Source organism: Papilio machaon, chromosome 24, assembly GCF_912999745.1.
Source record: "Papilio machaon chromosome 24, ilPapMach1.1, whole genome shotgun sequence".
NCBI lineage: Eukaryota > Metazoa > Arthropoda > Insecta > Lepidoptera > Papilionidae > Papilio > Papilio machaon.
In genome coordinates, this window is record NC_060009.1 from 2,513,947 (window position 1) to 2,531,698 (window position 17,752).

At 39.3% G+C, this 17,752-nt stretch overlaps 1 protein-coding gene and 2 non-coding genes across 3 annotated transcripts; 1 reads left to right on the forward strand and 2 right to left on the reverse strand.

The window, feature by feature from the left end:
• Positions 1-672: 672 nt before the first annotated feature.
• LOC106720589 (tetraspanin-33) lies at positions 673-11,816 on the reverse strand. Its single transcript, XM_045683992.1, has 7 exons — positions 11,570-11,816; positions 9,449-9,523; positions 3,236-3,364; positions 2,641-2,814; positions 1,983-2,162; positions 1,326-1,501; positions 673-898 (listed from the first exon to the last, which is right to left on the reverse strand). The coding sequence occupies exons 1-7, from the start codon at positions 11,651-11,653 to the stop codon at positions 886-888; spliced, it is 831 nt and encodes a 276-aa protein (XP_045539948.1). The 5' UTR covers positions 11,654-11,816; the 3' UTR covers positions 673-885.
• Positions 11,817-13,377: 1,561 nt separating this feature from the next.
• On the reverse strand, positions 13,378-13,450 carry Trnak-cuu. The gene has a single exon. It is a non-coding gene; the product is annotated as a tRNA-Lys (tRNA).
• A 3,019-nt stretch (positions 13,451-16,469) lies between these two features.
• Positions 16,470-16,542, forward strand: Trnak-cuu. The gene has a single exon. It is a non-coding gene; the product is annotated as a tRNA-Lys (tRNA).
• The last annotated feature ends 1,210 nt before the right edge of the window (positions 16,543-17,752 follow it).

Consider the following 17,752-nt stretch of genomic DNA (forward strand, 5'->3'; position numbering starts at 1 on the left):
GATAACACAAGCTGTTTCTCTAGTTTATAACACCCATCAAATATTTTGTTGTAAAAAATATTTAATAATTAAAAAGAAGATTAAAAAAACGAAGACGGAATGTAATGAAGAGTCTTTCAATGAATTCTACGCAGATTCTTTATCTGATTGATTTTCAGTAAAATTGCCGGTCAACAATGTGTTAAAATATTAACATACTTTTTAGATAAAAAACTTATATGAATGTTATCTCAGTAGTGAAAAATCTTTATAACATAAAGAAAATTAATTTCTTTAGCTAAATTATCCAAAAATTTATAAGAAAAAGTTATCCAAAATTGTATGAGTATTATGAGATTGTATTAAATCTATGATTAATTTCACTTTATCATGGCTAAATGCATAAAATGTTTTAAATTTTTTTGTACATATAAAATATATCAATTCTATTATATTAATGAACCTAATTAGACTAGAAATCTTACAATAAAAACTCACCTCATTATAAGTAGCACAGAAACTTCTTACACAATTATTAAGCATGAATAAACAAACTTTGACAGCTGTCAATATCGAATTTGACATTGACACATGTCAAAATATTCCATTCGACAATATGGCTTCACTGATTACTATATTACTATGGGCACTCTAGCTCACACAATTCATAATCTATAAAATTGTAGCACAGAATAAACACATGTATGACAGCTGTCATTGATGACAATGACCTGTCAAATATTCACTATGGTCATGGCTTCACTGATCACTGACACTTGTCTATGGTTCACTATGTATGGGTTCTGTGGAGCCCTAGAGATGCAGGGTAGCGGTGCCCGAAGGCGGGCGAGGCTACAGCAAAGCTCGCCTCGACTCGTCCCGGTACGCTCCTGCATAACCCCTATTTCATGTTTGCCATCTGGAATGAAATATTACAACATTTAGATAAAATTTACTCGTATAAAAAGAAATTGCTGCCTTAGTTTCTTAATTTTTTTTTATACCATAAGATGGCAAACAAGCAAACGGCGACCATTGCCTATAGACATCAGAAAATGCAAATGCGTTGCCTAACATTAAACTATGTAGAAGTATGACGCACAGAAAGAGGATAATTTTACCTTCCTATGCACCCCCTCTTCCGCCAAATCCACTTTCCCTTCTAATAGGAAAAGGGTTGGAAGGGAAAGAGGACTAAAATTAGAACTCTGATACCACACTCATCAGACTGTACACGGAATTGCTTTCACTTGAAGCCTGTCTACATAGTGGAGAGGCACAAGAAGAATAGATGGCGCTATAAAAAAAAATGTATACATAACTAGATGGCGCTGTAAGATTATTACCTAGCTTTCTGCAACTCGATCTGTCCCTCGAGTGTCTTGGCAAGGTAGATAACGAAGAGCTGAGAGAGTGCAACACCGAGTGCGGCAGACGCTATCATGTACAGATTGCGCTCCGCCCACAGCCGCACTATCTCGATACATCCAGACGTCCATACACGTTTGCTCGCCTCCGCTACCTACATACAAACATACATACAATATTATAAATACGAATGTACAGATGAATGGATGGATATATGTTTGTTAGTAGGTATCTCCAAAACGTCTAAAGGGATCTTGAACTTGGCATGGAAGAACACATAGGTTAGGTTAGGTACATTTAAGAGTGTTTTATTTTTAATCTGCACGGACGGAGTCGCGGTCCAAAGTTAGTATATTAATAAAATTAGAGTGTATGTATTTAATATTAAAAAAAATATATGTTTCGTGGACATAATGTATTTGCGTAGGTGCTAATGAAAAATCTTTTTTTCATTATTATTTATGTCTGTTCGCAAGGCAGCATTTGTTCCGGGTAATCTCCAAAATGGATGGATCGATTTTAACGGGACTTTGACAGGAAGATAGCTGATGAATGCGGGCATGTTATAGGCTACTTATTTTTTAATTTTTAATTGAGGAATTCAAGGACGACTGCTATTAGTTTATATAACTTACAGGTGAATTTTGTACCCCGTAGCCACACATGATGTTGACAAGTCCCGAAGAGATGTCAGTGGCGTTGATGCAGCATGAGAAAGGTACACCGCAGCGCTCCACTGATGGAGACGAGCAATTGAAGTATTCATTCTTGGACCAATCCATGTAACCGTCAGATGTTAGACCACAACAATGGAACTGGAAAAAATAAACATTAAACAGTTATTTTTTATTTGGTATTGTCATTGAAACTAAAAGGTTTGTACCAAATTTTAAATCAATCTATCAACGGGAAGTGGGTCTAATTTTATTTATTAAATTTGATTCAAATTAGACAGTGATCTTTATTTTTACATGCGGATTGAAAATCTTTTGCGACTTCTTTTTTCTTATAATTAATTTACTAAGACAACTCGATTTGAGTATAGGGAAGAAAATAGCAAGAAACTAGGTTCTTTAGGAAAAATAAAACGAGAAAACAACAAAAGAAAATTGCCTTTTCATTGAGTCGCTTTTTTTGGTGGTTCGGTTCATTCTTGTTACACTACTTTAACCTTAGTTACACTGACGTTACTTCTGTGTCACATATGCATGTACCAATTAGAACGGTCAAATCAATAGACAATGAAAGGAACTTTAATTTCCTTCCCACACTTATTCTAATCGGGATACTCACATCACTCTGTGCGAAGTCAATAAAGTTCTGCAGATCAGGATCATCTCTGTATGCGTGCACCACTCGCTCCGTGAAGCTGAGCTCGAGCAGGCCGTGAAGGCTGCGAGGGAACACAAAGCCGCACACAGCGCCGCCCATCTCCACCAGGAAAAGTATCAGCAGGCATAGAGAGTACTGGAAACAGAGTACAGTTAAGGATTATTTACTGTACTCGTACACAGATTTTATTCGTTCTAAAACTGCAAACTGTCATAATATTATTTGTTTTGCTACATTATGGATCGGAAATTAATTTTCTTGTCCTACAAAAAAAAAAATATATTCAACTATTTAAATTTAATCTGCATATGTGGATGTCTATGGGCAGCGGTCGCTTTGTTATTTCGTCGAATTCAGGTAGGAGTAGAAGCAGCAGTATCGCAGACATACTTTGGTCTACTTTTTTAAGGTTAGTAGGGTAGTTTTAACCTCTTCAGAGAAAAGACTGTATAATCATTTCAGTCACATTATCCTGTGATATTCTAATATGTTACACCAAAGATTTGACTCCCTTTTTACCTGCGTTAAAAAATAAATATACGTTAAAAATACTTACAAACTTCAACAAGCAGGTATTCTCGCGCAGAGCACCAACACAGCCAGCAAAGCTGACAATGAAGACCACACCACCAAGTAATGCGATCAGCAGACTTATATTCAACATTACATCGTAAATTGTGTCCAACTGGAACATACATTGTTAAGTTAGAGTTTTCAATGACGAAAAACTTGTACAAACACATATCGACGTCCCCATCGAATAATCCTGTAATGCACTCTTACCGGGTTCTTGCTTTTCCATCGAATTCGGCATCTAAAGGTCCTAATTGTGATTTTTTAAATTTTTTTTTAAATGTAAATTACGGAGATAAAAAGTCATTATTGAAACAGATTTTTTTTCCCGGTATAATTATTTTTCCTCCATAGCACATAATACGCCCGGAATAAATGAATGAAAATTAAATAAAATGTAGCTATAAAAAATAGTTTTGTTTTGGTATCTAAAAAGTAGTGATGCAACGGATGTCTGTTTCCGTTTCCGCAAGTGCGGAAGTTCCGCGTGCTTTTCAACATCCGTTTCTGCTTCTGTTTCCGCAACTTTTATAACGGAGATAAAACGGAACTTTACGACGGCTGAGAGATCCAAATGCGCGGCGCGAGACGGACAGTCCGTGCGCGGCCTTTCGGCACTTGTCGCATTTGTTTGTTTACGTACTATTTTGTGAATTTAAGCGCGTAATATTTTCTGCTGCTGTTTGAAACAATCAGTTTCTCTTGCTGGAGTAAACTGTCTAGTTGTTGTCCATATAAAATTTGACAACTGGCAAAATGTGACTATTTCATACTTACGAGTTATTAAATGTACTTTTGAAGAAGTGATTTTTTTTTTTTGTTGACGCGGGGAATGCATTTACGCACTTCGCCGTCCGTGCTGCGGGGGCAGCAGGGACGGTTTCGTGTGGGACTCGCCGGCCGCAGAAGGCGACCGGAATACCCACTAAACCCCGCGGTGTTCTCCTTCGCCTGACCGGGCCGTGGCATCTACGTTAGTTTATCCACGACCCGGCTAGGGGAGCCCCTTGGTAGGGGCTCGACACGTGTAGGGAGGGGCTGGATGTAACACCCCCTCCCATCACCCTATGATGCCCTCCCTCGGAACACACGAGAGAGGGCATCCGCCACATTCGGCGCAGCAGATCCCCCGACCTGCCGCGCGTGGCCACCTCAAATTGGTTGAAGGGCCGCGGCGTACCTTGTACGCCGGCGGCCCCTCGCTGCGGCCCTGCGGGGCGGCAGCGTTTCGCTGGCGCGTTCGCGTTCCCGCAGGGCTTCTCTCTTGGCCGCCATCACCTCGCGTGCAAACGAGGCGACGGCGGCCCAGCTCTGCTCGCTGCCGGCCATCGATCTAACGACGGCCGGCAGCGACAGATCGCGTCCTATTGCGCCAGTGAGTGTGGCGCGTTCAGCGTCCCAGGCCGTGCACACGGCGAGCGTATGCTCGGCCGTGTCCACGGCGCCGGTCGCGCAATGTCGGCAACCGGGATCCGACTCAATTCCCACAACTTCACACAGGTAACGGCCAAAACAGCCGTGCCCTGTGAGAAGCTGCGTCAGGAAGTAAGTCGGCTCCCGGTGCTTCGCCTCCACCCACTGGCGCAGGACGGGGCGGACAGCCTCGACGAGTCGCCTGCTCACCGAGGTGTCCGCCAACCTCTCCTCCCATCGCCGGAAGAGATCGTCACGTCCTTCCTTCCTCCAGCGTACGATCTCTTCCGGGAGGGGTTCTTCATCTCTCTGCCGCATCAGGGCCCTTCTCCGGTAAACCTCCGCCAGGACCCCGGCTTCGAGGTCCCAAGGGAGGCTCCCGGAGATGAGGCACGCCGCCTCGTACGAGACGGTGCGATACGCTCTGGAGGCCCGCTGAGCCATGGTCCGTTGCGCACGTCGCAACAGGACCATGTTATCCTTGCTCAGGGGCCTCGACGCCCAAATGGGCGCTCCGTAGAGCGCCTTAGAGCGCACCACACCGTCGTATAGGCGGCGGCATACACCGCCCGCCCCCCCACAGTTGGGGAGCAGCCTGGTGAGCATTCCCGCATACTTCACCAGCTTTGGTGCAAGTATCCGGAAATGCTCACCGAACCCCCATCGGCTGTCGAGGACGAGACCAAGATATTTCATAGTCCCCCCGACAGCAATGGGGGTGCCGCTCACAACGATGGAATAGCCGCGGGGGGGCTTAGTCCGAGGCCCATGGAAGAACATGGCCTCGGACTTCTCGAGGGCCACGTTGAGGCCCAGGGCCCTGATGCGGCGCACCACGTGGGCCGTGCCCGCAGTTGCGAGCACGCCCGCGTCCCGGAACGTTGGGCCCCGCGCGGTGACCAGGGTGTCGTCGGCATAACAAAGAACTTCGACACCCCGGAGATTGGCACCGCGCAGAACCCAATCGTATCCGATGTTCCACAGGAGCGGCCCGAGGACCGACCCCTGTGGAACACCGCACGTCATGTCCCTGCGGACTACCTGGTCTCGGGCCGGATAAAATATGGCCCGGTCGACGAAGTAGTCCGCAAGGACTCGCCTGAGGTACCCCGGGACGCGGTGGTACCTCAGCGCCTCCGCGATTGTCGGCCAGGGGATCGTGTTGAAGGCGTTCGCGATGTCCAGCGACACCGCCAACAACACTCCCCCGTGGCCGACAACCTCCTCGACCCTGTCCCTGAGTCGGGTGATGGCGTCAATGGTGGACCGCCCGCGACGGAAGCCGAACTGGCCACCGCTCAAATTGGGCCCAACCGCCTCCATGTGCGCGACGAGACGCGCAGCGAGCACTCGCTCGAACAGCTTGCACGCCTCGTCGAGCAACACGATGGGGCGGTAGGCCGACGGCGAGTCGGCCGGGCGCCCGGGCTTCCGGAGAAGCACGAGCTTACCCGTCTTCCACCGCCGCGGGACTCTTCCGGACGCCAAGCACTCCGACAACAGGGACAGCGTCTCCTCCTGAAGGACCGGCACGACTTGGGCGAGGGCGCGCCCAGGGATGCCGTCTGGGCCCGGAGCGCGGTTCTTCAGCCTTAGCTTCAGAATCGCGGCTCCGAGCTCGGCCTCAGATACTGGCGGGATTTCCTCGCCCGATACGGCCGGTCCCTCAGGATCCGGCGCCGCCATCCTCGGCGGCACCCACTCCTCCCTTGCCGGGAAGAGGGAGCTGACCACCTGCTCTGTGAGGAGCGGGTCGAGAGACCTGGTTAGCGGGGGGGGGGCCATGGTCGGAGCTTTTGGCTCACGATCTTATATGGGCGCCCCCACGGATCACGGTTCAGGCTCTCGAGCCACTCCTTCCAGGCTTCCTCCTTGGCGGCCTTTATGGCCGAGGTCAGCGCCGCACGAGCGGCCCGGTACGCGGCGAGCAGCAGCGCCTCTTGGTCCAGGTCCCTCCTGCTTCTTCTGCGGCTGCGGGTGTACGTGCGGCGTTCCACCTGACAAGCCGTACGAAGACCGGCCAGGTGAGGTCTCCACCAGTACACCCGCGTTCGCGGGAGGGCCGGACCTGCGCGTCGCATCGCCGCGTCGCAGACGCGAGTCAGTGCTCCAGCTAGTCGCTCGCACCTCGCGTCTGCGTCCAGGCCGTTCAACGTGCCATTGGCGCCCCACCTCTCCACAATGGCCGCCTCCTTGGCCAGCTCCGGGTCCAGGGTGGACACCTTCCACCGTGGGCCCTCTCCCGGCAAGGGACGGTCCGGCGTTACAGCCGAAGCGTCCGCGGGGGTGGAGACCATGTCGAACCGGATATACCGATGATCCGACAGAGTCTCCACCCGCTTCTCCACTCTCCACCTCCTCGTGCGGCGAGCCAGTGCGGGGCTAGCGAATGAAAGATCCACGATAGACCCGCCCTGACTGCGCACGCACGTCTGGGCCGCCCCCCTGTTCAGGAGGACGAGCCCCGTGGACACCGCCCAGTCCGCCAGTGTCTCCCCCCTGAGGTCTGTCACCGGAGAACCCCATGCACTCGATTTGGCGTTGAAGTCTCCAGCGACCACCACAGGGGTGGGGTGTGCATCGGCCACAAGAGCGCCGACTTCGGCGAGCATCCGCTCGAAGTCGGCAAAACTCCTGCTCGGCGCGAAGTACACCCCGATCACTGCAATGTCGCCCAGCTACTTTTGAAGAAGTGATAACCATGTAATATATCATCATCATTATATAGTTAGAAATATATTTGTCGTTTGTCAACACGAGTGGTTTGGCGAACTTTAATTTGTAATTAGTGTAATTTTGTTTCCTGAAAATAAATTAAAAAAAAACGCGTATTTTAACTTATTGCAGCGCAGTAAAAATACATACATTGAAGGCTAAAGGACACCGATATCCAATGCCTTAATAAATTAAAAACGAATACAAACTGTTTTTACCGAAAAAAATATTTTTGTAAATATGTTTTTTATTATTATTTACACTTCTGTTTCCGCATCCGTTTCCGTTTCTGCTAAAATTTATTTTTGACATCTGTTTCCGTTTCTGGTTCCGGTAAGACACTTCCGTTGCATCACTACTAAAAAGTTCTTGTACAATAATTATTGATAAAGTTATTAAAGAAATATGGTTCTTTGCTTCTCCAGAAAAATTTAATTTTTCCTATTACGGGGTTATTCGGTGGGGGCGTCGATATTATGTGTTTTTGGCAAACAGAAGATTAACATTAGTGATGCAACGGAAGTGTCTTACCGGAACTAGAAACGGAAACAGATGTCAAAAATAAGTTTTAGCAGAAACGGAAACGGAAACGGATGCGGAAACAGAAGTGTAAATAATAATAAAAAACATATTCACAAAAATATTTTTTTCGATAAAAACAGTTTGTGTTCGTTTTTAATTTATTAAGGCATTGGATATCGGTGTCCTTTAGCCTTCAATGTATGTATTTTTACTGCGCTGCAATAAGTAAAAATACGCGTTTCTTTTAATTTATTTTCAGGCAACAAAATTACACTATTTACAAATTAAAGTTCGCCAAACCACTCTTGTTGACAAACGACAAATATATTTCTAACTATATAATGATGAATGATATCATATATTACATGGTTATCACTTATTCAAAAGTACATTTAATAACTCGTAAGTATGAAATAGTCACATTTTGCCAGTTGTCAAATTTTATATGGACAACACAACAACTAGACAGTTTACTCCAGCAAGAGAAACTGATTGTTTCAAACAGCAGCAGAAAATATTACGCGCTTAAATTCACAAAATAGTACGTAAACAAACAAATGCGACAAGTGCCGAAAGGCCGCGCACGGACTGCCCGTCTCGCGCCGCGCATTTGGATCTCTCAGCCGTCGTAAAGTTCCGTTTTATCTCCGTTATAAAAGTTGCGGAAACAGAAGCAGAAACGGATGTTGAAAAGCACGCGGAACTTCCGCACTTGCGGAAACGGAAACAGACATCCGTTGCATCACTAATTAACATTAATAAATCCAGTAGACCGGCAGTAATCCGACAAACGATTTGCAGGACAGTGTTGAAATTACAGAATTTGTCGACAAAGACACACTATAGTCCGGACTATTTTACAAAAGCGTAGGTACCTTAATCCGACACAGAACAGAATCGAATATAGATTGTTTTAAATATCTGAAATAATGTCATAACTCCAATGTGGTTACAACATTATCACATAAGGCCTCGATCTCTTTTATTCAAGCATAAGAAAAAGTGAACAGCGAAATAAAGGCGCGAATGATGTCATATGCAAGTCGAGTGCCGTACCTAATATAGTCAAGTCGCGATTCAAAACAACTTTCCATGTTATGCAAAAACCTGCCTTGTTTCCACAAGAATTTGATACCAACGTTCACCCACAGCGAAAGATAAATAATCCATTTTTTATCCTATATATTATCGAATTCTCGAAGTTTTTTTTTTAGTAAAGTTCATCAGAATCATTTTCTTGCCCTTTCCTTTATATATTTTATGGCACATAATGTACAACACTTCAAAGCATCTCTATCAGCCAAGTCTGACAGTGCCCTTAGGCATTTTTTACCTCATAACCTACCCACCTCTCTTGCTGTAGGTTTTAATTACAGTCACTTGTTAAAATATTTTGCTGTCTCTGTTTTAACAAAGACAATAAAAGGAATGACATTATATATCCATACTTATAAGTGTCAATGCAGTGGAGTTCTAGGGTTACCATTATGGGTACTCTCTCATATTACGGGTAGTTTGATTTTATTAGTACATATTTAAAAATTACCTTTATTAGTCCAGTTGCCTGCCATTTATCGATGAATGCATAAAGTCCAATAGCTATCATGAGACCTCCAAATAACTGAAAAAAAAAAAATACATTTAATAAAATGTAATATAAAAATCATATTTCAAACGCATGCTATGATGTATTTGTGTTGAGTATGACAAAAATCCAATTTTAATTTTTTTTTGTCTATCTCTCAGTCCACAAGTCCATATCTGTTCCACGTAATTCAAAATGGTTGGATCAATTTGGTTGAGAGTTTTACTGGAAGTTAGGTGATGTATGCTGAAGTAACTTAGGCTATTATATTAATTCCGTACTGATGAAGTCACAAGCAACAGCTAGTTGTAACATCTTCACCTCCCTGACCTTATTACACTCACTTAGGGTCAGCAGACAGAGACCACAGACCTACATTAGACACCATTATGACACACTTCTCTCGCTTCTTTTATATCCAAAGATCTATTCATACATGCACATCAGTTTTGGGTGTTCTTAATCCCACCCAACACTAAATACTATAAGCAATACAGATGAGTACTGTAACTCAAAGTTTTTTATTTCAATAAATTATAGTTCTGTTTTTTTACTATAGATTATACAAGAGTTTATTCACTTCAGACCAAAATCAAATTCATCACCACATTGTATGTTAGTGTGTGAATTGTATGTCAATTTAGAATAACTCTTTATAATATTAATTTAACTTGTAGTATATAAATAACTTAATATAACATTGATATAAATGTTACATAAAACATATATTGATTGTACTAGTCAATGGTCACAATGGTATTGTTATTATAAACATTTATATACCTCAATCTTACTAATAATATTGTCTGTCGCCCGCGACTCCGTCCGCGCGCAGTTAAAAAATGGGGGGGGGGTTATGAAAAATAGATTTTGGCCGATTCTCAGACCTACTGAATATGCTCACAAAATTTCATGAGAATCGGTCAAGCCGTTTCGGAGGAGTACGGGAACGAAAACTGTGACACAAGAATTTTATACTAATATTATAAATGTAAATTTTAGGTGGATGGATGGATGTTTGTTAGAAGGTATCTCCGGAACGGCTCAACAGATCTTGATGAAATTTGGCACAGATGTAGAACATAGTCTGGAAGAACATATAGGCTCCTTATTACATTTTGTTTTTAATTCTTCGCAGGCGACAGCTAGTGTTTAATAAACAAAACCTGGATAATAAGCACCGTTAATATATAATTTGCATGCAGCTTGTAGAAGAAAAATAGATCATTTTAAACTTATACTTGATTCCAATTGAAACCCTTAACATATTGTGCTACCAACCATCTATAGAATTCTGAGTTTTTTTTCACTTAATTCTAGCTTTGAAATAAATTTAAGAATAACAGCGTGGAAATATCGAATTCAGAAGATTATTTAGGAAAATGGAATATTATTAAGGAGTATGCCATATACAAGCTAGCACTTTATGATGAGTGTACCCCTGCCAATAGGCATCTACAACCTGCAACCAGAAAATAAGTTGCAGATGTATTGCCTTTGGTAAACAGAGAAAATAAATATTCCCCATTCATTCCCCATCCATGCGTTTCCTTGTTATTTAATACCTATAGTGTCTATCTTTAAATACTTTCATTTTTCTTTGCACTTTTTGACATACAATTTATATAAATTTCAAAAGATGGCAGACACTATTGCTTATATTTTAAAAACTACTGCAACCCAAACACTTTTGTATATCAAAAAAGCTTTCAATTGACAATGAATGAACATTTTACATTAAAATCTAGCTATAAATATAAAGTTAATAATATTTTTCAGTGATTGCTGCCATATTAGATTTTTAATAAACTATATAACGTAAGGAAAATAAATTAAATGGTGAGTGAATTTTGGGTCGGCGATAGATAAGTGGACGGAAGCTTGAAAGTTTAATGACATTGTTATAATGCGTGTAGTGATGATACAATATGTATGGGAATGCAAATACACTGTGAAACAATGAATCACTCCGGATTTGAACAATGGACGAGATCAAACATTATGTTCGTTTCAAATTAGAAAATTTCTAACTTTATTCAAACGTAGAAAAGTAAAGATAAAATATTTTTGTAACAAACTTACCCAGAATACGAAATTCAAAACAAAAATCATGTATTTCACACATCCGCTGACATAAGTAAAATTCGGACCTCTTCGCCTATGCATTTTTACCACTTATTTTATGAACACTTACAATAAATTGATTGCATATATTTTTAACTGAATAATACAAAAGTATACACTTTCAAAATCTTATATTTTCATTAAAAATAAAAACATAAATACACGACAAAGTTAGACCCCGTCTCCGCACATTAACTGACCATAAATTCAACATCAACTGATAGAGTGGAGTAGAGTTGCCATTGTACAGATCTGTCCATAGCCAATTCAAATCGAATTAATTTTACCAACTGACAATACTAAATCTTTAATGTTACTTCGAAAACAGAGATGCCACTATCGACTATATGGTTTAAGGTTTATTAAATAAAACTTAAAGATAACATAACCCATTGGTTTTCATAATTTTTTACGAAAAAATAACCTTTTAAATAAATTACATCCGCACATAATATTTATAATTTTTACTATAGACTTCTTAGGTAATATATCCATGACTTTTAATTTTTTTTTTGAAAAAAATAAAACATTGAGCGATAAAATATTCTCAAGGTGTAGTTAAGTTGTTTTTATAGAAATGTTCCAAGGAATAAATTTTAAAATAAAGAATTTCGTAACTAAACATAACTGTTCAAATACACGATATGTTCTCTTCAAGAAATAAATTTAATATACGAGTTTGGACTTCGGAGTTTTCGTTATTACTTCAGTCAGTTTTGCGCTAGCCAATATCTGGAAGTACGAACTCGACATACTTTTAAAATGTGTATTATTAAAATTTATTTTGTCTTCTTTTTCACATTAAGAATAAGTAAGCCATGTTTGCGATGCATGCATTATGCAAGCTATTTAAGTAATTGTCATAAGAAAACGATAAAAATATACAAATATAATGTTACTAGTGCTAATTTCATTATTAAAAAAAATTACAACTAGAAATGCCAAAGCGATACTGAACAATTTATTTTCGTAATAAATAAAGCATTCAGGTCTACGACAGAATTAGTTTTATTATTTGGACTCAATTGATTACGTGCCTCGCTTGAGAAGATAAATATAAAAATACCAGAGCAAGAGAGAACTCACGTTCTGATAATTTATTTTAGGTTTCAACATAATATAACTATATGAGACAAGAAATATAAAGTCATTATATCCTGTGATAATTTTTCTTCTAATCTATCTAATGTGATCTTATCTAATTTCATCTGTACAGATACAATGCGTTCCAAATAATATTTTACAAGAACCCACGTGATGTTGTGATGTAATAGCTCTCAAATCGTAAAAGATATAATCATTAAAACATTATATACATATTGTTATCTGAATCATTGAGTTCAAAAAATAATATTTACAAACGTAAATAATTATTACATTACAATGAGAAATTTGTTTTTCTTTTCCAGTGATTTTTGACGGATAGGTTCTAGGTCTAACTGTTCAGTCAGTTCATTCTTACAAAATGAATAACTGACATTATTTTAAGATTATTTATTGTTTCAAAGTAATTTAGGCACGATCCTTTGTTTTTATTTTTATTGTTAATGTCCCCCATTTTAGAGATAAGGCGAACGCTGCCACCCGAGAGAAAAGTCCGACTTTAAAGTATCGTTTAAACTCCAACTTTTGTCATTTAGACATCGAGAAAGTATGAAAAAGTAATTTTAGTTCTGGAACTTTTTGTTTATCTGTGCTGTTGATTACCTTTGAATTTGAATCGAAGTGAACCTGCGTTAATTTTACAAGGAAAGATAAAAATTAGACGCCCAACGTGGGGCTCGAACCCACGACCCTGAGATTAAGAGTCTCATGCTCTACCGACTGAGCTAGCCGGGCTGATGAAGAATCCAGCAAAAAAGCCTAAACAAGTCATTTAGAGAAAAGTTTAATGTAATAACGTGAAGAACAATCTTCATTAATTTTATAGGAGGTCTCCTCAATTGTGAATTCAATAAAATCAAGTCGAATTTACGAAAAGAGAACGGGTTTAAAGCGAGTTAGAATTTGTTAAAGTCTAACAGAGCGTTAAACAAAGTGAATTAAAGGAAAGTGAACTAAAGCGTTGCTAATCGTAGAGAATTGAACGGGATTGCATTGAATTAAGGCGAAAAACGAAAGCAAATGAACCAAATTGTTGAATTGTAGAACATTATTTTGTTCTGTTAATAAATGTTATGTCACTTAAAGTCCTTAATTAATCACTAATTGAAGATTTAAGATGCCACTTAAAGACTTTGAGTGCAGAATTCAGCTTGAAACTTAGTAGTATGTTTGTAATTATTAGAGAAACAACAACTTTATCTTACTAATATTATAAATGCGGAAGTTTGCATGTTTTTAGAAGGTATCTCAAAAACGTATGAACGGTTCTCGTTGAAACTGAAATTTAGTCTGGAAGAATACATTGGCTACTAATTAAGTTTTTTTTTTAACTACTGCGGATGTATGAATGATTAAAGATCTTTATAAATCATGTCGCTTATAAATATTTTAGCGAGTAAGCTAGATTATTTTTTTACACATTCTACATTCACGACAGATGCCGTCAGTATTCAAACAAGTATTTGAGGACATATATTTCAAATTCCAAATCATAATTAATGCCAGTCGATCCGTCAGCGGAGTTTAGGAATGTCAAACCTGTGTCGCCAGGAATAAAATACGCTTATAAATTTCCCAGGAATAAATTATTATTTATTTTAAAAGATAAATGACGATACGTCGTTTTTTATTTATCGATATAAGTTAACAAAAATTTCCTTAAGAAAAAAGTCAATAACAGAATTATGAAGGAATATTACTAACTTGGTAAGACCCATCAAGAAATTTGTTTGATTTTTTACTTTACTTTATATTGTTATTAAATGGTATTCGTATGGAATTGCGGATGAAAGCTATTTCTTAATTGAAATATTTATTTTCAATCTTGATAATCCAAAAATTTAAACGTGAATAACTTTACTGGATTGATGAAAAGGGTTAAGTTAGGGACAAATCTCTGGCATCAGAGGTAAATCTAGTGTCCCAGGAGAACCACCCGAGTGACGTAAAAGAGCCGATTATACTAAAAGTTTTACCATTATGACGTTGAAGTATTTTCACAGAATACCCAAGGGATAGGTTAAATTTCTCTTATAATTTTTATTTCTTTTTTTTTGATGAATGTTTTTCAGCCAGGCCGTAAATACAGGAGTTACGTATTCGCAATTCCGTGAGATTAGCACACACGTTCGTTTTCCTGCATTCGGTATATTTCCGATTGCTTTCCAAACGTACGGAATTTGTTTCGAAAAAAAAAGAAAGTGTGCATGTGTTTGGGGCCAGGCCTTAATTTTAATAAATATTAGACGTTTTAGACGACGGGAGCTAAACTTAAAACCTTGTATCTAAAGTTTAGCTCCTGTCGTCAATATACAAATATTCGCTCAAACTCTTTTCATGAAAGTATTTCCGAATTGCACATGCTAGTGAAAAGACTGTTCATCGACTAATTTATTTTCAGAATGGTGAGGTTGAAACACGTGTTATGCGTTTTATAACGCGACTTACAAATCATTGGTTTTCAGAATCTTTAATAATATATTTAATATAACAGCAAATAACGGACATATCTTTGTTTTATAACATACAAAAAGTTATTCTAAATTACAGTAAATAACTATTATTAATATTGAAATGTGAAAATAGATCACTGAATGTGTCCTCACATCGTCCATTCGAAAGCGGAAATGACGTAGTTACAATTTCACGTTAGCTCGGATTTTGAACACAAATCTTGCATTACCTATTGACCTACTTTATTAATAAGAGATTATTTGAATATAGAAATACATAGTTCCATTAATCAAAATTAAATATAACCACTTTTAACGATAGGTAGAATTCCCTAATACATGCTAGTTGGTCAAACATTATCTTTTCGCCATTATAAACTTAGAAGATGTTTTCGTGGGATTGGATTATTGAAAATTGGATTAAAATTGTACATTTATTAAGAGAAAACATAGCACCTGTGGTTAAATTTTCTAATTTCATTTTGTCCTCAGTGACCCGTATTGACTAAACGAATCTTTTCAACCTTTCAAAACGGGATGGAACATAAAGAAATGATGGTACACCCGGTCTTTACGGACACGTACAAACTTGGATAATTTCAACGATGACGCAACGAAAGCCGATGTCAAAATGTTGTGGTTCCAATTTGTAAAGCTCTATTCAGATGTTTTTGAAAAGGAAGCTTGGTGAGTTTGGTGAAATAACGAGGTCAAGGCATTTTTTGCATGAACAAAGTTGATAACGTTATTTTTTGTGTTGTATACAATTTCAGTAATACCTAAAATTAAATTATTAAATAAGTGTTTTTAACACTTACTTCTTCAGATGTGTAATGTGAATTTAGTATGAGAAACCTACTCTATGTATTCGACATTAGGACGGCAACATACTTAAAAATAAGACGATTTTAAATCCACTAATTTTGACATCAAAATTTGAACTTTGGGATTACAAACATATTCAGTTTATAGCGTATATCAGCTTATCCCAAGCAAATATCCCGCGCATGGCTCACACGAAATTGTAACGTAGCAATTTCCGCTGCAAAATGACCAGCAAGCGATTGCGATCACGGATTAATATCATGTTTGTTTTTGCATGACATGATTGAAAAGTGGGCCATATTATGTATACGTTTGTATGTCTGTCAATATGTACAACAATGCCTTCTCCCCATCTAATAATTATCTACTATTAAGTAAGGAAATTTTAAGGTTATGTGTGTTCAACAAAAATATTCTTTTACAGTTTTACAGTCTTTAAGAACAAAATAATTTTAAATTTAGAACAGTATCTTACAGCCCGGCTAGCTCAGTCGGTAGAGCATGAGACTCTTAATCTCAGGGTCGTGGGTTCGAGCCCCACGTTGGGCGGGATTCTTTTTTGGTGAAACAGAAAAATCAGACTAGACTAGACTCAATAACTGTATACCTATATATTTAACTTGATCTGTTTATCTGGGTCTAATTTTCTAGTTGATATTAGACCAAATTCTGATTTGTAAGAGAGTTAAAAATTTCAAATAAGTAATACTAACTGTTTAAACAAGATGACTTTAAGTAAGCGCCAAATTTCATCACTACCATCTCGATGGGTGGCATTCCACAACGAGGAGGTTTTCACGAAACTTTCTACCTCGCACAGCCGCGTTGTGGAATACTCTGTCCTCGGCGGTATTTCCAAACAGTTACGACTTAGGGACCTTCAAGAAAAGAGCGTATACCTTCCTTAAAGGCCGGCAACGCATCTGCGATTCTTCTGGCGTTGCGGATGTCCATGGGCGTCGGATCAAATAATTCTCGGTCCGTTGCTCGTTTGCCCCCTTCTCCTATAAAAAAAAAAAATGTAAAGAATAAGTTTTTCACACCTATTATTGCACACAAAAAAAGTCTACAACACTTCTGTTATAAATTTTTGCATTCAATTTAAACGCTTCTTTTCAAACGACGAGTATTCTTGAATTAATGACGTCACATCTTTATAAAAGTAGAAACGGCTAGACGTTACATGAATGCGTCCATTGAAATATTATAAATATATTTTATGTGTCAATGAAAAGCTTCGTAACTTCCAGAGACTAACGATTGTCTTTGTTAGGAGTGAAGGCTGAATTGTTTTATTAAATAAAATATCATTAACAAGCTTGTTAAATTAGACATGTAATTTGTAACTTGACTTACTTGTGTATGTATGTGTACTTGTGTACTTTAGTTGTGGAAGAATTAGTTTGCTTAGCATTAAGTTCCATTAACTACCTATGTCATTTTGAGATTTAAATCAAACAACCCAATAACCCTAGACCTGCGCATGTATACAATTTATATGTTACTTTTATAATTGTTTTAAGTTAATAGCATGTTTGTTTAAGGTATCTTCGGAATGGCAAAACGGTTCTTGATGAAATTAGGCACAGGTGAAGAACACAGCCTGGAAGAACACAGTCTACTTATTAAGTTTTTTTTTAATTCCTCGCGAACGGAGTCGCGGGCGACAACTAGTCAAACTATATAAATATTATATATACTAGTATATAAATTACGGGGAGGCTGAAAACCAGCGCGGCCTTCAGTGACAAGCCGGAGG

Excerpts from the sequence above, each read along its gene's own strand:
- LOC106720589 (XM_045683992.1), bottom strand. The coding sequence starts at position 11,653 with ATGCATAGGCGAAGAGGTCCGAATTTTACTTATGTCAGCGGATGTGTG. Across the intron at positions 9,524-11,569 it reads TTTTGAATTTCGTATTCTGG|TTATTTGGAGGTCTCATGAT; the intron begins GTAAGTTTGTTA and ends TTTTTTTTTCAG. Across the intron at positions 2,815-3,235 it reads ATACCTGCTTGTTGAAGTTT|TACTCTCTATGCCTGCTGAT; the intron begins GTAAGTATTTTT and ends CTCTGTTTCCAG.